Source organism: Bubalus kerabau, chromosome 5 (genome assembly GCF_029407905.1).
Source record: "Bubalus kerabau isolate K-KA32 ecotype Philippines breed swamp buffalo chromosome 5, PCC_UOA_SB_1v2, whole genome shotgun sequence".
In the NCBI taxonomy this organism is placed as follows: Eukaryota; Metazoa; Chordata; class Mammalia; order Artiodactyla; family Bovidae; genus Bubalus; species Bubalus kerabau.
Genome location: NC_073628.1, coordinates 41,077,710 through 41,103,328, shown reverse-complemented (window position 1 = coordinate 41,103,328; position 25,619 = coordinate 41,077,710). Strand labels below are relative to the sequence as shown.

At 38.9% G+C, this 25,619-nt stretch overlaps 1 protein-coding gene across 10 annotated transcripts in view; it reads left to right on the top strand.

Moving 5' to 3' along the window:
• Nucleotides 1-25,619, top strand: part of DLG2 (discs large MAGUK scaffold protein 2) — a 1,420,652-nt gene that overhangs the window by 455,818 nt on the left and 939,215 nt on the right. The window contains exon 1 of one of the 10 annotated variants that reach the window (XM_055581493.1): nucleotides 14,704-23,387. The exons of 6 other annotated variants lie outside the window; for them this stretch is intronic. In XM_055581493.1, coding sequence (XP_055437468.1) covers nucleotides 23,079-23,387 — 309 coding nt within the window. In that variant the 5' untranslated portion in view covers nucleotides 14,704-23,078. Of the gene's footprint in view, nucleotides 1-14,703; nucleotides 23,388-25,619 lie in introns of those variants that run through there. 3 more of the 10 variants (XM_055581494.1, XM_055581490.1, XM_055581491.1) reach the window with 3 other exon arrangements.

Below are 25,619 nucleotides of genomic sequence, written 5' to 3'. Positions count from 1 at the left end.
GAGTTCACTCAGACTCATGTGCATCGAGTCAGTGATGCCATCCAGCCATCTCATCCTCTGTCGTCCCCTTCTCCTCTTGCCCCCAATCCCTCCCAGCATCATAGTCTTTTCCAATGAGTCAACTCTTTGCATGAGGTGGCCAAAGTACTGGAATTTCAGCTTCAACATCAGTCCTTCCAAAGAACACCCAGGGCTGATCTCCTTTAGAATGAACTTGTTGGATCTCCTTTCAGTCCAAGGGACTCTCAAGAGTCTTCTCCAACACCACAGTTCAAAAGCATCAATTCTTCAGCGCTCAGCTTTCTTCACAGTCCAACTCTCACATCCGTACATGACCACTTGACCACTGCGAAAACTGTAGCCTTGACTAGATGGACCTTTGTTGGCAAAGTAATGTCTCTGCTTTTGAATATGCTATCTAGGTTGGTCATAACTTTTCTTCCAAGGAGTAAGCATCTTTTAATTTCATGGCTGCAGTCACCATCTGCAGTGATTTTGGAGCCCAAAAGAATAAAGTCTGACACTGTTTCCACTGTTTCCCCATCTATTTCCCATGAAGTGATGGGACTGGATGCCATGATCTTCATTTTCTGAATGTTGCGCTTTAAGCCAACTTTGTCACTCTCCACTTTCACTTTCATCAAGAGGCTCTTTAGTTCCTCTTCACTGTCTGCCATAAGGGTGGTGTCATCTGTATAACTGAGGTTATGATATTTCTCCTGGCAATCTTGATTCCAGCTTGTGCTTCTTCCAGTCCAGCGTTTCTCATGATGTACTCTGCATAGAAGTTAAATAAGCAGGTGACAATAGACAGCCTTGACGTACTCCTTTTCCTATTTGGAACCAGTCTGTTGTTCCATGTCCAGTTCTAACTGTTGCTTCCTGACCTGCATATAGGTTTCTCAAGAAGCAGGTCAGGTAGTCTGGTATTCCCATCTCTTTCAGAATTTTCCACAGTTTATTGTGATCCACACAGTCAAAGGCTTTGGCATAGTCAATAAAGCAGAAATAGATGTTTTTCTGGAACTCTCTTGCTTTTTCCATGATCCAGCAGATGTTGGCAATTTGATCTCTGGTTCTTCTGCCTTTTCTAAAACCAGCTTGAACATCTTGAAGTTCACGATTCACGTATTGCTGAAGCCTGGCTTGGAGAATTTTGAGCATTACTTTACTAGCGTGTGAGATGAGTGCAATTGTGCAGTAGTTTGAGCATTCTTTGGCATTGCCTTTCTTTGGGATTAGAATGAAAACTGACCTTTTCCAGTCCTGTGGCCACTGCTGAGTTTTCCAAATTTGCTGGCATATTGAGTGCAGCACTTTCACAGCATCATCTTTCAGGATTTGAAATAGCTCAACTGGAATTCCATCACCTCCACTAGCTGTGTTCATAGTGATGCTTTCTAAGGCCCACTTGACTTCACATTCCAGGATGTCTGGCTCTAGGTCAGTGATCACACCATTGTGATTATCTGGGTCGTGAAGATCTTTTTTGTACAGTTCTTCTGTGTTATTCCTGCCACCTCTTCTTAATATCTTCTGCTTCTGTTAGGTCCATACCATTTCTGTCCTTTATCGAGCCCATCTTTGCATGAAATGTTCCCTTGGTATCTCTAGTTTTCTTGAAGCGATCTCTAGTCTTTCCCATTCTGTTGTTTTCCTCTATTTCTTTGCATTGATTGCTGAGGAAGGCTTTCTTATCTCTTCTTGCTATTCTTTGGAACTCTGCATTCAGATGCTTATATCTTTCCTTTTCTCCTTTGCTTTTCGCTTCTCTTCTTTTCACAGCTATTTGTAAGGCCTCCCCAGACAGCCATTTTGCTTTTTTGCATTTCTTTTCCATGGGGATGGTCTTGATCCCTGTCTCCTGTACAATGTCACGAACCTCAGTCCATAGTTCATCAGACACTCTATCTATCAGATCTAGTCCCTTAAATCTATTTCTCACTTCCACTGTATAATCATAAGGGATTTGATTTAGGTCATACCTGAATGGTCTAGTGGTTTTCCCTACTTTCTTCAATTTCAGTCTGAATTTGACAATAAGGAATTCATGATCTGAGCCACAGTCAGCTTCCGGTCTTGTTTTTGTTGACTGTATAGAGCTTCTCCATCTTTGGCTGCAAAAAATATAATCAATCTGATTTCAGCATTGACCATCTGGTGATGTCCATGTGTAGAGTCTTCTCTTGTGTTGTTGGAAGAGGGTGTTTGTTATGACCAGTGCATTTTCTTGGCAAAACTCTATCAGTCTTTGCCCTGCTTCATTCCGTACTCCATGGCCAAATTTGCCTGTTACTTCAGGTGTTTCTTGACTTCCTACTTTTGCATTCCAGTCCCCTATAATGAAAAGGACATCTTTTTGGGGTGTTAGTTCTAAAAGGTCTTGTAGGTCTTCATAGAACCCTTCAACTTCAGCTTCTTCAGCATTACTGGTTGGGGCATAGACTTGGATTACTGTGATATTGAATGGTTTGCCTTGGAAACGAACAGAGATCATTCTGTCGTTTTTGAGATTGCATCCAAGGACTGCATTTCGGACTCTCTTGTTGACCATGATGGCTACTCCATTTCTTCTAAGGGATTCCTGCCCACAGTAGTAGATATAATGGTCATCTGAGTTAAGTTCACCCATTCCAGTCCATTTTAGTTCACTGATTCCTAGAATGTCAACGTTCACTCTTGCCATCTCCTGTTTGACCACTTCCAATTTGCCTTGATTCATGGACCTGACATTCCAGGTTCCTATGCAATATTGCTCTTTACAGCATCGGACCTTCTATCACCAGTCACACCCACAACTGGGTATTGTTTTTGCTTTGGCTCCATGCCTTCATTCTTTCTGGAGTTATTTCTCCACTGATCTCCAGTAGCATATTGGGCACCTATTGACCTGGGGAGTTCCTTTTTCACTATCCTATCATTTTGCCTTTTCATACTGTTCATGGGGTTCTCAAGGCAAGAAAACTGAAGTGGTTTGCCATTCCCTTCTCCAGTGGACCACATTCTGTCAGCCCTCTCCACCATGACCCGCCCGTCTTGGGTGGCCCCACACGGTATGGCTTAGTTTCATTGAGTTAGACAAGGCTGTGGTCCATGTGATCAGCTTGGCTAGTTTTCTGTGATTATGGTTTCAGTGTGCCTGTCCTCTGATGCCCTCTTGCAACACCTACCGTCTTACTTGGGTTTGTCTTTCCTTGGACGTGTGGTATCTCTTCATGGCTACTCCATTAAAGCATAGCCGCTGCTCCTTACCTTGGACAAGGGGTATCTCCTCACCGCTGCCCCTCCTGACCTTGAACATCATATGCTTAGACTAATGTAATTTCAGTATGTGTGATTATCATGAGGATTAGAGGTCTAAAGGTTCATAGAACTGACTTTCAGAGAATTGAAATGAAAGGTTAAGCATTTAAGCATTATGGATTCTAATGTTAAGATCACAGTGATATCATTACTATCATGATTTTTTCTTTAGAGACATTTGTTTTATTGTGAATGCTGTTTGCATGTGGCTTTCTTCATTCTCAAAGAACTTGGCTTCAAGAAAAAAGTGTAAACAGCCTTTCACTTGCCTGTAATTTAATTGTACACATTAGTTGCCAGCATTACTAGGAACCAGAAGTGATTGCTATAGATTACCTTTGAGCGCAGGCCAGCTCTTTTCTGGTCCAATAGAAGGATATAGCAAAGATCAGCAATGTCACAAAGAAGAAATTGTCAACTGAATGCCAAGTCATTTAAGGACCAAACCCCTGGATTGACAAGGCCCTGGATCATAAGAGAACATATTTTAATCTGAGCCTAGTTTAAAGCAAAAACAGTTGCATTTTCGCTAGCTGGGGAACTGCTTGGAATACAGATGCTTGCTAAACAGCATAGCTTAATTTTTTAGAAACCCTTTGGGCAATTTTCAGAAGATCTTTTCTTGGACCAAGGGAGCAGAGGAATATCAGACCTTCTCATTTATCTTTCCAGAATTCTTTGTAAACCAACAGGGACTTGATTTGTGAATAGTCAAAAGGGAGTGGATAGGAAAAGTCATGGGGATGTCTGAAAAGCAGGCAGGATGCAAATGTAAATGATGTTCAACTGTGCAAAGCCCCTCCTTAGCCACTCGCGAGGGCCCTGCTGCGTCTTGTCAAGAGCCTGCCCTGAAACTTCATAGTCGAGACTTCCTGTAGGAGGCTCCAACCTGGAATGATTTATTTTACTGATTTTAATTCGTTTTATTTTCTACCTTGAATGAGAGTGATTTCTATCCTGAATAGTCTGGTGTTTACTGGAGCTAAAAGGGGGCCTTTTACGTGGCACAGTAACCATATTGGTGGAAAGGAGATGACCATTCATATCAAGGTCCTCTTTAAGTTGACTGGTAATTGGTCCATCTGAAATAAGGTGTTCTTTGTGATACAGTGCCTACTTGCCTAGATGAAAAAGGCCACCTACCACATTGGATACAGATAGGCAGTAAGTTCCCCCATTGCCCTCCAGACAGGCTACACATTACCTGCTTAAAGAAGAGCAAGCAATATTGTTGTCTTCAATATGGAATTATAAAAATAAGGAATGAGAGACAACAGATTATTGGTTTTGTGTTTTTCTTTAGAAGCAGATGATGATTTAAGAAATGGTGAAGAAAGTGATATACAATCTTTGCCTCACAAAAAAATACATTCCAAGGATGAAGTCAGTGACCTTTCTGCAGAAAAAGAAAATATTTTATTGCTAACTGCACGCTAATAAATTTGCACCGAGTGAATCCTCCCAAATGTGTTATCTGTGTCAGTGCCTGGGCTTCAAGAGATGTGCTTAAGCCCCACACCGGTTTTTCCAAACCCAACCCACAAATACTTTGCTTATCACATTTTGTTTTGTTGGCTTATGAGTGAGACCTAGAATTAAAGATTTGCTCAAAATGTCGCACAGTGGACACTTTGGCACTGACCCTACATTTCATTAAACCCAGCAGATCTAAGTGAATACTCAGTGTCAGGTGTCAGAGAACTCCACCCAAAGAAGCCGATCACTCATTTCTGCTTAGACTTCTCCCCAGCATGGACTTTATATAATTAGAGTATGTGTTGTTTTCCCAAAGCCTCCATAGTTTGACTCAGTTCAACCTTTAAAGTTCTTATTTTAGCTAAAGGAAGCTAAAAGACTCATATCATTTCTATTTACCTTTTAGTTATTTTTTTCTTGAGAAAAAGCAACATCAGGGTTTGGAATCATACTGAGTTTTGAATCTAGACTTTGTTATTTAATAGCTGTATGACCTTGAGCATTTACTTATCTTCTCTAAACCTCAATTTTTTTCATCTATAAATGGGAATAGCTTTTACCTTTCAGGACTCTTGAAAGAATTAGCTCTATTTTTGTATATTTCTTGGCACATTTATAGCAGATGGTCAATAAATGGTAGCTAGAGCTGCTCTGATTAAAGCTGTCCTACAGCCAGAAGAATGGGGGTTTACATAAACTCAAGTCTCTCTCTTGTGCCTGCAAGAAACTGCAGGTGCTCCTGGACTTGTATGAGAAAATATACTTAAGACAAAAATTTTCATTTCAGCCATTCTTCAGATCTCTCAAAATCCTGATTAATCCTTTCCTTAAGATTATACATAGGAATGAAGAAGGCAAACACACATTTTTTGCCAACACCAAACTTAAAACCTTAAATTCTAGGTTCACAAAATGTTCCTTGTATTTTACCCATTTTTTTTTTATGACAAAGGAAGTAACAAGATGCCACGTGTTCATCCCTAGAAAGGAAGTGTTGTTTGGAAACAGGATGGGATAGTAGATAAGATTTTGGACTTAACACTGAATTTTGAATTGTGGTTCCAACAGAATCACTTATCAGCTGTCTGACCTTAGATACACTATTTCATGGCAATGAACTTCCATTTTTTCCCCTGCCCTATTTGCCATATGGAACTATTTTGAGAATTAAGAGAAATAACAGTGTGTGTGTGTGTGTGTGTGTGTGTGTGTATATGTATATATGGTTTGTTGTTGTTCAGTCAGTCAGTCGTGTCCAACTCTTTGTGACTCCATGTACTACAAAACAGCCAGGATTTCCTGTCCTTCACTATCTGCCAGAATTTGTTCACACTCATGTGCATTGAGTTGGTGATGCCATCCAACTATCTTATCCTCTGTCGCTGCCTTCTCCTCTTGCCCTTAATCTTTCCCAACGTCAGGGTATTTCCCAATGAGCTGGCTCTTCACGTCAGGTGGTCAAACTGTGGATGGAGCTTGGCATCAGCTCTTTCTCAGGGTTGATTTCCTCTAGGATTGACTGGCTTACTCTCTTGACTGTCCAAGGGACTCTCAAGAGTCTTCTGCAGCACAGTTTGAAAGCATCAATTCTTCGGCACTCAGCCTTCTTGATGGTCCAACTCTCACATATATATGGTACTTAATGGATGTAATGATACTTCAGAAAGCCAAAACCAATAGAAAAATTAGATGCTATTTTGCACAGTGTTCCCTGCCCCCCACAGGCTCCAGTATTGTGTGAACCTTGATTTCATTCCTGGTTCCATTCCATACTAATACTGTGACTCATGGGAACATTATAAAATCTAAGTCAATTTCTGTATCTTAAATTAGCATCTCAGTGTTAACCCATATAGGGTTGTAAGGATCAAATGAAATACTTATGGTTGGGACACATTTAAGTACATAATAAATTATAGATATATTGTTGTTATTGATGATGTTATTTAGCACCTGTCCCAAGAATGGAATAACCTGACCAAAAATAGGAGTTGAAAAGAAGTTTAGGATCAATATGGAATCTTGACATTCAGTTGAAATAAATTGACCTTTCCTGAGTGTTTGTATAGAGGCATTGCAAAATTTTTAAATGTCAGCATCTGCTACTTATTTTAAGTGGAGTGAGAAGGGGGATGATGATGAGGGTAATAGACAAAGCTTGTTGTATATTATTATGTGTCAGGTGCTGTACTCAATACTTTATAGAAATTAATTCGTCTTATCCTCACATCAATCCTGTGAGATAAGAACGATCTGTAGATGAGGAAACTGAGATGCAGAGAGGGTAAGTAACTTGCTCCATTCCTAAGCTTAAATCAGAGCTGGGAGGTATACTTGGAAGTCTGATTCCAGAGCTCATGCTTGTCTACTGTGAATGGGAGGGGGAAAGCACATACATGTTGTACAAAGTTTTATCACATCAGGTAAGAATATAGGAAAAAAATGTTCCAAATAAGGAAGAAGTTCCATCAGAATTTAAATATTTATGCAGTAATGAAAATGTGCTTAGCTCTGACTTTAGAGGCCATGCTTCTAGCCACTATGTCATACCACGTCTCTATTTGGCAGAATCTTTTTGAAAGTATGTGCAATTGAGAAAATAAACCAAAAAATTAACCATACCATATCCTTTAACTCTCTTGCTGTGTTTAAAAATAGTAATCAAATTGCATGGTTAGAACAATAATATATTAAATCTGTATTTGTATAGTCAACTGGAAGATGTTATGATTAAACCTAGAGATGTTGACAGTTAATCCTTTGTCACCTCTGCCTATCTTTCAGCAACCACTTAATGTGACTGCATAGATGCTTGAGTCCACTCCCTTAATTTTTACAAACAGGGTCATTAAAATGTCACAAGTTACAATAAATTGTTCAAGATGAGAAGGCTAGTCATTGACAGGCTGGAACTCGAGCACATTTCCTAAAGCCAAGTCCCATATTTTCCAAGTTTAATTCAACAAATATTTACTGAGCAATAATAATTATATTGTGAAGCAATGACAAGGAGGGTGTGAGCTTACAAGTAGAAGATGGTTCTGGCTCTTGAGAAGCTTATAATCTAGAAGCAAAAGCAAACATGCCCACATATAATTATAAAACTCACCATAATGGAACGTCTTCAGTAGCAGGGAAGATCCCACACAGTGTCACCCTCTGTCTCCTTTTTATCACTCCGCACACGGAGTGTTTATTCAAGGAGTTCTGCCCTGCTAAATTGCTAGCCTGTCTATAGTTTGCTAATTTATCCCAAGCATAGTTCCTGGTATAGCATAGGAACTCAATAAATATTTATTGAACGGAATGAAAAAACACAAAAGCGAAAAAATAATGTGAAATCACAGAGGAGGGAATGATTAATTAAATGTGAATTTGAAATATACAGGCCAAAGCAAAGCCAATTAGGCAAAACTTTATGAAAATGTCAAGTCTCTAAGGAGAGGAGATCATTCAGCTGGAAGAGAGCTTGTCATCTCTATTAATCCATACCCTGCCTTTAGGCCAATCCACAGATAAATTACCTCTGACAAGTCAGAATCTGTTTGTTGTTTTTTTTTTTTTTTTTGAACCTTTTGATAAATATAGAAAATATCTTACAAATCATTCATCAGAAAAATAAGAACATGTAAAACTTAGACCAAACAAAGACTGATTCCAGTTTATGATTCTTTCTCAAATTCCAAATGTTAAAGCCCTCCAAAAGCTGGGTAGGCTGTTTCAAGGGGGATCTTAGTGGTATGTGTCAGACTGTCCCAAAGTCTGAGGAAGGTTCATTTTATATTTGTTCCAGGTCAGTTCTGTAAATAACATTATTCAACTTTACTCTTGTGTTTTATCTTTTCTGCAGTTTATTTCCTTAGTTTATGACTGCTTCCTCCTTCCTTTCCTATCTTTGTTTTTGACCTTCCTTCCTTCTCTTTCCTCTTTCTGTTCTTCCTTATTTCCTCTTCCCCTCTCTCTTTTTTCAGTTATGAGACAATACCATAATTTTTTGCACAGTTTGTTTTTCATACATTTCCTCCCTCATGAAACTCAGCACGGGGAATGGCACACGCTTGTGCCCTGCCTAGGGCCCCCACACTTTGCCGCACTACCTGGCCTGCTCCTGAAAACCAGGAAAGAATCAGAAGCATAGAGCATTGGAAGAATGAGGAGTCCAGTACTTGGGAATAACGCACCCAGAATGTTATATGTATTAGACTTCCATTAGTCTGATCAAAAGCCAAGAATCTCCACCCTATTTAAGTTGATATACTTTATTTAAATTGACTATTGAGTTTTTAAGGCTTGAACAAAAGCACATTGAGGGCTTATATGCAATACTTGTAGCGTTCAGTGCTCTAGTTACTGTATTAAAGAACTAAAGACTGTATGTATTTTTTATACTCGGGTAAAGACAAGCGTATAAACAGCAAGTACAAAAATATGTTAATAGATACACTCTACAAAAATATAAAATTCATGACTGATAACAAAATCTGGGGGAGGAGTTAAAATGTAGAATATGTACACTTGAAGTTAAATTATTATCAGCTTAAAATATATTGTTATGAATGTAAGATATTTTATGCAAGCCACATGGTAACTGCAGAGAAAATGCCTATAGAAGATACACAAGAAAATAGAAAAGGAGTCAAATTATGTCACTACAAAAAATAAGTCAATGAAATCCAAAGGAATATAGCAATAGTAGAAAAGAGGTACAAGAAAGTTACAAGACAGACAGAAAACAATGAACAAAATGATAATCATCCTTCTCTATCGGTTTGTTGTTCAGTCGCTCAGTCATGTCCCACTCTTCGTGACCCCATGGACTGCAGCATGCCAGGCTACCTATCCTTCACCATCTCCTGAAGTTGGCTTAGACTCATGTCCACTGTATCAGTGATGCCATCCAACCATCTCATTCTCTGCACCCTTCTCCTCCTGCCTTCAATCTTTCCCAGCATCAGGGTCTTTTCCAATGAGTTGGCTCTTCGCATCAGGTGGCCAAAGTATCGGAGCTTCAGCATCAGTCCTTCCAATGAATATTCAGAGTTGATTTCCTTTAGGATGGACTGGTTGGATCTCCTTGCAGTCTAAGGAACTCTCAAGACTCTTCTTCAACACCACAGTTCAAAAACATCAATTCTTCAGTACTCAGTCTTCTTTATGATCCAACTCTCACATCTGTACATGACTACTGGAAAAAGCATAGCTTTGACTAGATGGACTTTTATTGGCAAAGTAATGTCTCTGCTTTTTAATATGCTGTCTAGCTTTGAAGTTAAACTTCACAGTCAACAGACATAGAATAGCTGAATGGGAGAAAAAAGATTAAACTATATATTGTCTATAAAAGAGTCACTTTAGATTTAAGGACAGATATAGGCTGAAAGTATAAGGATGGAAAAAGATATTAAAAGCAGATAATAACCAAAAGAAAGCAGGGATGACCATACTTGTATCAGACAAAATAGACTAAGTAAAAAACTTCCAAGAGAGACATTTGTTGTTTAGTCACTAAGTTGTGACACTCTTGTGATCCTGTGGACTGTAGCCCCCCAGGCTCCTCTGTCCATGGGATTTCCCAGGCAAGAATACTGGACTGTGTTGCCATTTCCTTCTCCAGGGGATTACCCGATGCAGGGATTGAACATGTGTGTCCTGCTGGTCAGGCACATTCTTTACCACTCAGCTACCAGGGAAGCCCAAGAGAGATACTCTCGTATCATAAAAAGGTCAATTCACCAGGAAGATAAGATATAACAGTTATAACAATATGCCCAACTTCAGAGCATCCAAATACAGATCTTCCTTGACTTACAATGGAATTAAAATATGTTGAAAATGTCATCTACCAAAAATGTATTTAATATACCTAACCTATCAAACATCATAGCTTAGCCTAGGCTACCTTAAACATGCTGATAACATTTACATTAGCCTGCAGTTGGGCAAAATCATTTAACGCAAAGCCTATTTTATCATAGTGTTGAATATTTCACGTGATTTATTTTTTATTATTATTATTTTTTTAATTTTATTTTGTTTTTAAACTTTACATAATTGTATTAGTTTTGCCAAATATCCAAATGAATCTGCCACAGGTATACATGTGTTCCCCATCCTGAACCCTCCTCCCTCCTCCCTCCCCATACCATCCTTCTGGGTCGTCCCAGTGCACCAGCCCCAAGCATCCAGTATCGTGCATCGAACCTGGACTGGCAACTCGTTTCATACATGATATTTTACATGTTTCAATGCCATTCTCCCAAATCTTCCCACCCTCTCCCTCTCCCACAGAGTCCATAAGACTGTTCTATACATCAGTGTCTCTTTTGCTATCTCGTACACAGGGTTATTGTTACCATCTTTCTAAATTCCATATATATGCGTTAGTATACTGTATTGGTGTTTTTCTTTCTGGCTTACTTCACTCTGTATAATAGGCTCCAGTTTCATCCACCTCATTAGAACTGATTCAAATGTATTCTTTTTAATGGCTGAGTAATACTCCTTTGTGTATATGTACCACAGCTTCTTATCCATTCATCTGCTGATGGACATCTAGGTTGCTTCCATGTCCTGGCTATTATAAACAGTGCTGCGATGAACATTGGGGTACACGTCTCATGTGATTTATTAACTACTGTAATGAATGTATATAATAGAATGGTTGTATGGGTACAAAATGTTTGTAAGTGTATTGGTTTACCCCTGTGATCACACAGATGATTGGAAACTGTGGCTTGCTTCTGTTGCTGAGTATGGTACTATATATCACTGCTGCTGCTGCTTCTGCTGCTGCTAAGTCACTTCAGTTGTGTCCGACTCTGTGCGACCCCATAGACGGCAGCCCACCTGGCCCTGCCGTCCCTGGGATTCTCCAGGCAAGAGCATTGGAGTGGGTTGCCATTTCCTCCTCCAATGCATGAAAGTGAAAAGTGAAAGTGAAGTCACTCAGTCGTGTCTGACTCAGCGACCCCATGGACTGCAGCCTACCAGGCTCCTCCATCCATGGGATTTTCCAGGCAAGAGTACTGGAGTGGGTTGCCATTGCCACTAGCCTGGGAAAAGATTAGAAATCAAAAATTGAAGTACTATTCCTGCTAATGTGTATCACTGTCCCATCATTGTAAAGTATGAAAATTACAAATTGAGTCATTGTAAGTCAGATAGTCTGCACATGAGGCAAACATTGACAGAACTGAAGGGAGAAATAAACAGCAACACAATAATAGAAGATTTCAACAATAGATAGAACAACCAGAAAAAAGAACAATGATGGAGCAGAGGAGTCAAATAACATTATAGTTTAAAAGAATCTAACAAACACACAGAGCATTTCAACCAATAGCAGCAGAATGCATATTCCTCTCATGTGTACAGGAAACATTCTACAGAACAGACCACATGCTAGTTCACAAAATACGGTCTGGCAATGTTAATATGTAAATCACACCAAATATATTTCCAACCACATGGAATGAAACTAAAAATCAGCTGCAGAATGAAAACTGGAAAATCCACACATATTTGGAAATTAAACAATACATTCTTAAACAACTAGCGAGTAAAAGAACAAAGCAAATGAAAAACTTAGAAATATCTTGAGAAATAAAAACAAAACACAATATATCAAAACTTGTGGAATATGGCAACTGCAGTATTAAAAAGGAAGTTTATAGTAATAAACAACTATCCTTGAAAAGAGAAAAGATCTGAAATAAACAACATTAAGTTTATATTTCAAGGAACTAAAAAAAGAAAAAAAAGCTAGCCTAACCCAAAGTTAACAGAAGGAATAAAACAGTTAAGATTAGAATAGACATGAATGAAGTAAAGAATAGGAAAATAGAAAAAAATAACAAAATTAAGAGATATTTAAAAAAATAAAATTGACAATATTTAGCTACACTGTGTGTGCTCAGATGCTCAGTCGTATCTGACTCTCTGTGGCCCCGTGGACTGTAGCCCACCAGACTCCTCTGTCCATAGAATTTTCCAGCCAGGAATGCTGGAATGGACTGCCACTTCCCCTCCAGGTGATCTTCCTGACCAAGGTATCAAACCTCATCTCTTGCGTCTCCTGCACTGGCAGGCAGATTCTTTACCATATTAACTAAAGGAAAAAGAAAAGACTCAAAGAAAATGAAGAATTAAAGAGGAGATGTTGCATTTGATTTCACAGAAATTAAAAGGACTAGGACTAACTATGAACCATTACATACTGACAAAAGTTGGATAACAGAAGAAATGGGTAAATTTTTAGAAACAAACAATCTAAAAAGACTGAATCCTGAAGAAATAAAAAAAAAAATCTGAACAGACCTGTAAGTAGTAAGAGGATTAAATCAATAAAGAATAACTTCCAAAAAGCAAAAGCTCAGGACCAGATGGTTTCACTGGTGAGATATACCAGACATTTAAGAGGAAAAAATGACAGTCCTTCTAAAACTCTTCCAGAAATTGAAAATACATAAATACTTATGAGCCCACATTAATATACCAAAGCCAGTAAACAACAACAAAAACTTCAGACCAATATTCCTAATGAATGAAGGCAACAGTCCTCCATAAAATAGCAAATCAAATTCAATAACACACTGAAAGCATCACACATCATGACCAAGTATGATTTATCCTTGGTTTATCCTTGATTTATCCAGAAATAGTTCAACATATGAAAACAATCAGTGTGATCACAGTAGCAGAACAAAGGATAAACATCAATGATCATCCCAACAGGTGCAGAGACACTAACAAATCTCAACATTCTTTCATGATACAAAAACACTGAACAAACTAGGAATAGATGTAAATAACGTTTACATAATAAAGGTCATGGATGAAAGGCCTATAGCTAACATTGTACTCAATGATGAAAAACTGAAAGCTTTTCTCTAGGATCAAGAACAAGAAAAGATTCCCCTTGTCACCATTTCTAATCAATGTTGTAAGTTCTAAACAGAGCAATTAGAAAGAAAAACAAAAGTCTTATAAATCAGAAAAGGAAGAAGTAAAATTATCTCTGTTCACAAAAAACATTATATCATGTGTAAAAACCCCTGAAGATGCCAGTCATAAACACACCCAGAGATACTGTTAGAACTAATAAATAAATTCAGCAAAGTTACAGTATGCAAAATCAATATACAAAAATCAGTGGTTAACTTATATGCAAAGTACATCATGAGAAACGCTGGGCTGGAAGAAGCACAAGCTGGAATCAAGATTGCCAGGAGAAATATCAATAACCTCAGATATGCAGATGACACCACCCTATGGCAGAAAGTGAAGAGGAACTAAAAAGCCTCTTGATGAAAGCGAAAGAGGAGAGTGAAAAAGTTGGCTTAAAGCCCAACATTCAGAAAACTAAGATCATGGCATCTGGTCCCATCACTTCATGGCAAATAAATGGGGAAACAATGGAAACAGTGTCAGACGTTATTTTTCTGGGCTCCAAAATCACTGCAGATGGTGACTGCAGCCATGAAATTAAAAGACACTTACTCCTTGGAAGGAAAGTTATGACCAACCTAGATAGCATATTCAAAAGCAGAGACATTACTTTGCCAACAAAGGTCCATCTAGTCAAGGCTATGGTTTTTCCAGTGGTCATGTATGGATGTGAGAGTTGGACTGTGAAGAAAGGTGAGCGCCGAAGAATCGATGCTTTTGAACTGTGGTGTTGGAGAAGACTCTTGAGAGTCCCGTGGACTGCAAGGAGATCCAACCAGTCCATTCTAAAGGAGATCAGTCCTGGGTGTTCTTTGGAAGAAATGATGCTGAAGCTGAAACTCCAATACTTTGGCCACCTCATGCAAAGAGTTGACTCATTGGAAAAGACTATGATGCTGGGAGGGATTGGGGGCAGGAAGAGAAGTGGATGACAGAGGATGAGATGGCTGGATGGCATCACTGAATTGATGAACATGAGTTTGAGTAAACTCCGGGAGTTGGTGATGAACAGGGAGGCCTGGTGTGTTGCAATTCATGGGGTCGAAAAGAGCTGGACATGACTGAGCGACTGAACTGAACAATGAAAAATTTCAATAGAAAACTAAACAAGCTCATTTGTGATAATGAAAAAAAATAGAACTTTTACTAAGGGAGTAAAAATTGTGTATACTGTGAACTACAAGACATTAAAAAAAAAAAGAACTAAGCAGGACACCTATTACGGATAATAATGCTTAATTTTTTTTAACTTTCCAACTTAATGATGGTAAGGAAGAGAAGATGTCATGTTGCCTTGCTGCTCCCTAATACATACTTGTATTAATATCCCATGAAATATGTACACCTTTTGGATTATATCAAATTAAGAAAAGATGTCAAGAGAAGGGGGCAACAGAGGATAAGACTGTCGGGAGCCTGTGTAATTTCTTCAGTTCTGTCTCGCCGCGGCAAAAATTTGAAATGGTGGAAAGTGTTACAGCTCTGTTACAGCTCAGGTTTATTTGGCAAGCAAAGGAAAACACATCCTCAAGACATGAGGGTGAACTGACCCAAAAGCAGCTCAACATTGGCTCCTCTTTTGTATGCTTTTTCTCTTCCCCCTGAGCCTGCCGTATGTAAACTGGGCTAGCCAGGAGAGCTGTTTATTTCACCTGAGGTTCTCACTCCAGTCGGTGGATTTTCTTTTGTTCCATTTTCTGTGAGCTTTTCCTTCCTTTGTCTTTTAGCCATCGACATTTTGGACTCCTTTTTTCCTATTCTAACTAACAAGGTGATTGGATGGCATCACCAACTCAGTGGACATGAGTTTGAGCAAACTCCTGGAGAAGACTGGAGTGCTGCAGTCCAAGGGGTCGCAGCGAGTCGGATGTGATGTTTTGTTGACTGAACAACAACCACAAGAGGAGCGTGACTTTGGTGGCTGGAGTTTAGGATTCTCTCCCTGCTCTACTGCTGACTGGCTTCTGACTTGGGGAGCCACTCCCCTTTTTGCAGCATCTAGCTATAGAGAGAGAACAGCTTGAAAACTCTTGAGAGAAAAGCACAGCTGCCAGGAAGTGCCGCTCTTATGAATGAAGATCTGGCTAAAATAAACAGAAGCTGTTTCTTTTTTTAGTATCGAATATTATAAGACCACTAGCAAATTCTTCAAAAAGATAAATTCATACACTTGTACCATTCAGCCACACTAAATATTTTACACAATAACCTCAGAATGCTTTGCTATTTTGTGTTTAAATTCAAAATGCTTATCTGTTCATTTTACGCTTGAGATGTAAAACATAGACTGGGATACATGTGTGGTAATAACCACTGAAGGATGATTTTATCTATTTTCTTGCTTAATGTATTTTAATAAACATTGAATGCCTTTTGTGCTTGACACAGAGGATGGATGCAAATGAAAAAATAAAGCCTTCTCCCTTCCCTATTGACTATTGATTAGGTTATGATTGAGGAGAATGGCACAGACAGCTAATAGTGCAATCTTGTTTTAAATGTGATCGTAAGTATTAGAGTAGAGAAGCACAGGTGCTAACAAGTTTATAATAGGAGGGTGACTTGATCTGTTCTGGGAGGGGGTGGGGCAGTGTCCAGGAATGCTTTCTTGAAAGGTGACATTTGATTTGAGCTTCTGGGAGGAATTTCTGAATACAAGAGTGTTTGGGATGGCAATCTGGTAGGAAGTAAGGTCAGGTAAATTTGTTTTGGAGCCGTGCTGCATAATAAGCCCACTCTTTTTAGACTGCATTGTGTGTTTCATTGAGATAGCTTTCAGGAGATTGTATAATTTTTTTTATGAATGGTGAACATCTTTTAATATTTTTTTAAATTATAAATTGTAGCACACATGCAGTGAACTATATAAAACATTCATACAGTTAAAATGAATAACTGTGAATGAAGCATTCAGATAACCAACAAACAATTTATTACCCTGCTTCCACTCTCTGCACTCTTCTTTCTTAACCCCTTCCTCATCCATAGGTATCCACTCTCCTGAATCTTGTGATAGTCCTATTCTTTTAATGGCTCCCCTAGAAATCAGGACTTGTCCTTAACTTATCAAAGCCTGTGGCTATCATACCTTCATCTTCCTCCCAGATGACACAGACCATTGAAAAGTTCTGTTGTTATATTCTCAATACAAAAAAAAAATTTAAAAAGGTATAGGAAAAATTTAAAAATGAGCCATAGTTCCACCACTAATGGTGGTTAGAGCTGCTTTCATTCTGGTGTTCGATCTGTTAGTCACTTTTAATTGGCACATACATATTTTGGAAAATTCTGCATGGCAAAACCACTGTGGCCAAAATAGAAATTTAAAAAGACAAACTGGGGGGAAATATTTGCAATTTGTACCACCAAGAAAGAGCTAATTTCCCAATTTGCAAAAACATCCTAGAAATCATTAAGAAAGAGATAGAGTTAGAATGCCCACCCACAAAAACATATAAGTCAGGAGGTGGTATCCTGATGCCCCCCACTAAAGGGTGAGTAGGAATGAATTATGTGGAGCTGTGAAGAGGCCAAGAAAACAGGAGCAGTGTGTACAAGTTGGGACTCCGTGCAGGTGTTCACCACAGCCTGTGTATCTGGAGGGTGGAACCAGGGAGTGAACCACAGATGAGGCTGGCGAAAGCAGCAGAGGCTAGATCACACAATGAAGGATGACGGATCATGCAAGACTCTTTTTTTTGTTGTTTTGTTTTTGTTTTTTTTTTGTTTGTTTGTTTTTAATTTTATTTTTAAACTTTACATAATTGTATTAGTTTAAAGATAGTGCTGTCTGTAGGGATAAAGATCCCCAGAAAATGAAGCTTTATTGGCAGTTCTGGATCATAAAGATGGTAGAACACCGAAGAATTGGTGCTTTCAAACTGTAGTGCTGAAGAGGACTCTTGAGAGTCCCTTGGACTGCAAGCAGATCCAACCAGTAAATCCTAAAGGAAATCAATTCTGAATATTCATCGGAAGGACTGATGCTGAAGCTGAAGCTCCCATACTTTGGCCACGTCATGAGAAGAGCTGACTCATTGGGAAAGACCCTGATGCTGGGATAGATTAAAGGCAGGAGGAGAAGGGGAAGGCAGAGAATGAGATGGTTGGATGGCAACACCGACTCAATGGACATGCTGCTGCTGCTAATTGCTTCTGTCACGTCCGGCTCTGTGCAACCCCATAGACGGCAGCCCACCAGGCTCGGCCATCCCTGGGATTCTCCAGACAAGAACACTGGAGTGGGTTGCCATTTCCTTCTCCAATCAATGGACATGAGTCTGAGCAAATTCTGGGAGATGGTAAAGAACAGGGAGGCCTGGCATGCTGCAGTCCTTGGGGTCACAAAGAGTCGGACATGACTTAGCAACTAAACAACAAACCTAATCAGGTTCTCACTTTAGAAGAAGTGGCTCTGGCCACTACATGAGCGTGAATTGGTGTAAGGCAGCTGCCAGCAGCCAGTTACAAAGCTGGTTCACCAGTTTTACAGAAAAGTGATGGTAGCTTAGACCAGGATGGTCCTCATGGCGACTGAGGGAAATAGACAAAAGTGGAAGATACTTACACAGACAATACTGTAGTGCGTAACTGAATATGCCAGGTGGGCCTAGAAAGACCACAGGACAAGTGATATTAGTTTGATCTTGAAGGATGAGAACAAAATTTTTGTGATACTGTGGTTCATCACTTAGGTTAAATTGTTAAAATATGTACATTATAAGTGATTATCACCTTCTCATCTGTATCCATTTCAGATTCTCTAAGAAATGTCATGTAACCTGTTTTCCTTTTTCTCTAGTAGTGTTACAAAATTTGTTATAGTAGAATAAATGTGCATTTCCTGAAAACTATTTGACAGCTTGACCTTTTCAATTCAGATTAATCCCCTCCCCACTAACATCCATCCAAATCCAAGTATATTAGTGAGAATTTGGGACCTTTTGAAATTTTTTTCTACCTCCTATTAAATCCTCTGTCCAGTTAAATCTCTATAGCAGTAGGGATGTATCCTGCACTATTAATTCATGCTTGCTTTTGCCTCATGAGATTTATGATTAAATTAGTATAAGTATTTTGTAAATAATTTTAGAATCTAAAGTACTTTAAATATTCTTGGTTATCTTCGTTTGAAAGGTAATTGTGCTTAGTTCTGAAGATTGGGCTTAAGGTTATTAGATGTAGAAGAATGATTAATTCGTTTGCATTTGTGGCATCTCTATTCTTTGCAGTGACAGAAATTCACTGTATACATTTTGCAAATTAAGAGAAATTGCCTCTAATACTTCATACCATTTTATGATTATTTAACACATGACTTGTAGCTGCTAAAAGGCTTTTCTGCTAACCAGCCTCCTGTTAGCAAGCACTTAGTTCTTCTTTTGTAATTAATATTTTCATACACATAGAGTGCCTAAAGGAAGTTTTATCTGGAAAAAATATGCATAGTGTTTTAATGCAATACAATTTATTTAGCAATTCATCTTTGTATGTTTTATTAAAAAATCAAGCCAGGATTTTATTTTTAAGCCCCTGCTTTAAAATGGGATTATATGAAATCGTGTGTGAAATGAAACTTAAAAACAGTAAAGCACTATAGAATTTAAAAAATCTTCCATTCAAAAAAAAAAGTAAGGAAACAAAAAATCCCTGCTAATGGTTGTTCTACAGAGTCAGTGAGAGGTCAAAGAGAGGTCAGTAAGATATATCTCATCTAGGCATTGCCCTGTACACCATCTGCCCATGTTAAACCACAGTGATAAGTAGGATGTAGACTTGTGCGCTGCTAATTCTTATTTTGCCAGACTTTCATGTCATCTTATGGTCATTACAGTTGACCAATTACAGTTGACCAAATTGAATTATCTTTAATTAGTAGGTCTGTCTCATATACAGTGGACTAGTTGGACATATTTATCTGTTTAAGTGGTCTGTCCTCAGACCTGGAAAGCCAAATGTCATTTTTGAAGAGAAAAAAAAATGGGGGAAGGGAGACAGGAGGCTAGAATTATTTTATATGTTTAAAGGGAAAGTATAATGTCAGTAGTCTTGTAATATGTTTAATAAAAGTTTGTTATGGACTTTAAGATCTTTGGAGGAAAGTAACATTGGTTATGCAATATATAATATTTTTCTGTATAGACATGACATGTGGAGGTTATTAAAACAGAAATTCTACTGTCCTTGTGATGGGAAGAAATAGCTCATTCCAAAGAACTCATTCATAACAGATTTAGGTCCCAATGAAGATTTATAATATCTTTGCCAAGAAATTTTCTGTCTTGCTGCAAGCTGCACACGACATTACAAAATTACAATGGATTCACACTGATTTGCTCCTGTATGGATTGATTTTTATACTTGAGAGGCAAATAGATGAGAACAGGACATGTATTCCCCGAAGATGTGATGGGCCTTTGAGCAATGAAATCTGCCTGAAAAAGTGGAGAAGCATCTATGGTTAGATAAGATTGGAGAGAACCAAACATCACTTCCTGACACTCTCATCTGCTGGGGTGATACTATTGCCATCTCACATCGAATCCTGCTCTACAGCCATGCGTTATGGTGACACCAGATAAATATGAAGTTCTCGAGGGCCTTATTTGACCCAGAAGTTCATTCAGCCAGTATCCCTTGATTCAGTATTAAAAAAGAAAAAAAAAAAAAAAATTGGGGGAGGGATGAGAGAGTGAGGAAGGAAGAGGAAGAGAAAAAACTGAGATAATTTTCTGCCCCCTTTCTCGCTGGATGTCACACGATGATCTATTTGCCGCAGTTTTGTATTGACACTGACTCCTTGCTTCTCTTTTGGAAAGAAATACCATTAATGCCATTGTTGTATCTACCCAACCGTTCAAGTCTTTATGTTTTTGTGACAGATTTTCCTTAATATTTCAGAGTCAACACGAAAGTTAACCTTAAAAAGTAGTGTGTTTCTGGAGCATTGGTGAATCAGATCATTTTTAAAGATTTTTTTTTTTTTTAATTCTTGGTTGTGCTGGGTCTTCATCGCTGTGTGGGGCTTTCTCTAGTTGCAGTGAGTGGGAGCTGCTCTGTGGCGGTGTGCGGCTTTCTCCTTATGTGCCTTCTCTTATTGTAAAGCCTGGGTGCCAGGAGCAAGGGCTTCAGCAGTTGCGTGTGGGCTCAGTAGTTGTGGCACATGGGCTTAGTCGCTCCATGACATGTGGGATCTTCTGGTGTCCCTTGCATTGCAAAGCGGATTCTTAGCTACTGGATCACCAGGGAAGCCCTGAATCAAATATTAGTTTCAAAAAATGTCAGCCACCCCCTTCATTCCTCTACGCTTTCCTTCTGTTCATCCATCCAGAAGTGTATTTATCAGAAGCCTGCTATGTACTGAGCAGGCAGCGTACTAGGTGCTTGGGAAAAAAATAGTCAATATTTTGAATGGAGACCCAGACCTGTCCTTTGAACTTACACTTATGGGTCAGTGGAGAAGGCAGTGGCACCCCACTCCAGTACTCTTGCCTGGAAAAATCCCATGGATGGAGGAGCCTGGTAGGCTGCAGTCCATGGGGTCACTAAGAGTCGGACAGGACTGAGCGACTTCACTTTCACTTTTCACTTTCATGCATTGGAGAAGGCAATGGCAACCCACTCCAGTGTTCTTGCCTGGAGAGTCCCAGGGACGGGGGAGCCTGGTGGGCTGCTGTCTATGGGGTTGCACAGGGTCAGACACGACTGAAGCGACTTAGCAGTAGCAGTAGCAGCAGCATATGGGTCAGTATTAATTAGCAAAGGTGTTTTGAATGCTTGCTGTGTCAGGCAAAGTACTTATATCAACCCCTTGTGCAGAATTTGGGAAAGGTCTCTTTGGCACAGCTACACAAAAAGAGGAAATACTGCTCCTTTCTTTTAGGATTTTTATTTACAATAATGATTACTCCAGGGAGTCCTAGTGTTGAAATGTAGAATTTATTGTAATTATGACTTTAGGAACAAGAATCTTGTCAATTTAGTCAGAAATGAGGTCTATACTTCCCCAGCACCTAGTCAATTCACCAAGAAAGGTGGATCTGATGGCATCTGATGGTCTATAAATAAGAATTATATTCTGGGATTATATCATCTTTGTTTGGTGTTGCATAGATGGCAGTTTGCTTCTGAATTAAGCCAAAATTATTTTCTTAGGGATATGTGATAAGGACTAGACGTTTTGGCAATAGATATGGAAAATTTTAAACAGAATACAAACTCTAAGTGCTGCTCTAATTAGCCTTTCACGTTCCTGAAAATACTACGTATGGTTTCTGCAATCATACTCAAATTTTAAAACAATCATGTCCTCTTTGGAAGGCAATTGCTTTAAATTGGATAGATTTCACTCATGTTTCAGTGAAAGAATTTGAAAATTCTGTCTTTGGAAACCAAAATACTGGATGGCAGAATTGGATGTGTCTTTCACTTTAAAATGCAGTCTCTCTCTGTGGTGAATATATTTGTTGTGGTAAAGTATTTGAAAGGAAATCCTCAGAATAATTTGGGGTAAAGAAAAACACTGTTTTAGAATGAGCCAACCCATCAGTTTTGAACTTTGAAAATTGCTTTATTTTGAATCAGAAAGGATTAATAATTGCTCATAGTGCAAAGAATATATGTTTGTATTACAATATATAATCCTGTTCTAAGACACACTTGCGAATTTTAAAGGACTCTGGCAAAATGCTGTGATCTCCGTAATTTTTCTGAATGAATCAGTGTTGAGTTACCTCAGGATTTCGGCCTGGGTCCTGGCAAATCTCTCTCTGAGTAAGTGATTCCTGTAAACGTTGGGAATTGTTTCACAGGTTAACTTTCCCATCATTTGACACTGCTTATGCTATATTGTCTCAGCCTAGATACATCCTCTCTGGAAAGAAGGGTCCTGGTAGTCGGATAAGAAGCTCTCTTTCCTGAGGTCTGGATTTTGTGTGGGGGGAATCAGCTAGGAGAGGGACAAGCCAGCATGCCAAATCACGGGGAGCCTCTGTACTGTGGGGCTCCATCCAAAAAGGGTTTGTAGCACAGTGTACAGTCTTGTAGCCCAGCTGTGTGGGGCATTGATTGCTTCTGCCTGGAGCAGGGATACTGTCAAGTTGCTCTGAGTTGAGTCATCTATTGACAAAGAGCTACCAGCCCGCAGATACTGCTGTGCGGAGCTGCTCCAGCGGCTCCCACCGCTCCCACGATGCCCTGCTTATAGCAGCTGTCAGAGATACTGAGGGATCCACGGAAGGGGGAGGAAAAAAAAAAAAAAAGACTTTTTACAACTGCCTGGAAGAAAGGGGGTGTGAGCTAGGAGGCATTCCCGTGCAGAGCTGACCAAAGGCAAGGGTAGGCACCCTTGCAGTATGAACGCACACCTCACCAAGCAGCACAGCTGCTCCCGGGGCTCCGGTGGCACGGATGCGGGTAGGAGTGTGCCCACACTGATCAGAGATGCTCACTGCGCGTGTGGCTGGCAGAGGAGTCCTCAGGGGCTCGGGTACACCTCCCAGACTATGCCCCCCTCGGGAGCTGGGGGCCCGGCTTCAAACAGGACCAAGCTGGTCACCTTGTGGGACAGTGTGCGGAAAAGCCCCCGCAAGATGAGCACCAAGGGCAGAGGGGCTTGTGGGGAGCGCTGTGCTTGCCCACATGGCTGGATCAGCCCCGCACAGGTGAGCCTTTTCCTGTGACTTTGCCTTGACGGTCGATCGGGAGAAACCGAGAGCAAGTAGGGGATGGTGAGCATGGTTTAGAAACTTTGCCTAGTCTTCGTTGCTGACTCTAGGGTACGCTGGCGTGGTAAATGGTAGGCCAAGAAATCCCGTCGTTTTCATAGGTGTCTGTGGGCTCACACCTCTGGGCGGTCTGGGAAAGGCAAGGGATGCCCTGCTCCGTTTCTTTCAGTGACTTTTCCCCAAGTTCAACTTTGGGGATGGTTTAACTATTCTGCTCATAGTCTTTTAGCCCCACTTTTACTTCTAATCATTGTTAACTTTTTCTATTTTGTCTAGCCGAGGTTTGTGTTTTGATTTTAAGGAAGAAAGAGAAAATGAACTTTAATCAGATACTTTCCATCTCTTTAAATATAAAAGAACATTTATTTCTTTAGCTCTGGGATGCAGTGATTTGAAGTATGCTATTCTAATTTTATTCTGATAATGCTGTATACCTTTTTAGTAATGGAAGAGAAAATGTATCTGTCCTTAATAATTCATTTTATAAACAAAAGGATTAGAACTGGAAGTAAACTAGAGGATGATTACACTCAGAATAAAATAATGAAACATTTCTTTTATTCATAGAAGCAATAAGGTGATTTATATTGAAAAGCACAACTCATATTCCCCTGTAACGTATTTCTGGAACAGATGTTCAGAATCCTTTAATTTGATTCCTAGCTTATCCTTGCCCCAAACTACTAGCATTTTACCAGAAGTGAGATTAGCTCATTTTTTTTCCTGCCTCCATCCAGAAGAGGGAAAACAACTTCCTGTAAATGCTATAAAATATAGATAAAATGCACCTGTAATCATTGCCATAAATATAGAATTCCACTTGTAAATATTCATTGAAAAGAGAAAAGCTGTGTTTGAAGAAAAACGCCTTCTTGATCTTAAAATGATTTTAGCATAATTAAGAAGTGGATATTGATCATGAGTAAAATGTGGTCTGAGAGGTGTAGAGAATGTTCCAATTTTAATATTATTTTTTAAAGTAGTTGTAAAAATAGATCACTAAATCTTAAAGCTGTAGTTACATATACATGATCGTGTATATGGCTTTTGATGCATTAACATCATGCATTTCAGCATCTGGGTTTAAATCAAGAATATATTGTCATTTTAGAATTAAACTAGTTCAGCTTGAAATAAAGCTTGATGTTTGGGAACTCAGTTGTTTTTTTAAGTTAACATGAATTCCAAACTGAATACACAGCCTTGACAGTTATGAGGTCTCTATATATTCTTTCCAATACATGTGTTTATATGTCTTTAATCTGTATCTCTTAATTGATTAGGTTTAAGTCACTATGTAAGGCTTAAATAGACAGAGAAGACAAGTGCTTCTAGCTTATGGATTTTGCACAGAGTAGTATGTGCATACTTACTTTACTGTTATAATTCTTTTTATCCAAGATGTTATAAACTTTTCATAATTTCTCAAAGCAAAATCTCTAATACTATAATAACTATGCTCTAAAAATCTTGGTACATTTCTCATCAACCAAGGGAAACTTTTCCCTTCTTTGGTTTTTAACAAAGTCAGCCTCCTACTTGCTTAAATTTATAGCCATTTAGAGCTTTAAAGATTGAAATAGACTCTGCAATGATAATTAAAGATCCAGTGGCATATGAGAAGGCAATAAAATGAGACAGCCATTGTCTCCCATTATTCTTTGCATATACATTTCTATAAATTTTTTTCTCTTATTCACATGTACTTTATCAATTGCTAAGAGCAGTTATCGCCAAATAATGAAGAACCAGTAACATATCTTTTAGGGTCTTCAATGTCGTAATACTCTTCTATTACCTGTTTCTTCCACCCTTTTACTATCTGAGTCCTAAAAATGTGCTACATCAGATTGATCAGTCTCTCTTCATTCCAATCCCATGCTCATTCAAATGTATTATGTTGAGTATTTTTTAATGTGTCTGTATATGCACATGTAGATAGATTTTAATATATTTAAATATCTCTATAGTACTTGACTACTTGTATGTATTAACATATTTTCATGTGTATATAATTATATATATACATGCACATGCACACATAAAAATTAAAGTTCTATGTTATTCTTTTTGTTCCTAGAAATTCCTAGCTGTTCTTACACAATATTTTTCCTCTCTGTATTAAGTATATTTCCTTTAGTTTCGATAGATACTCAGAAATGATGCTGT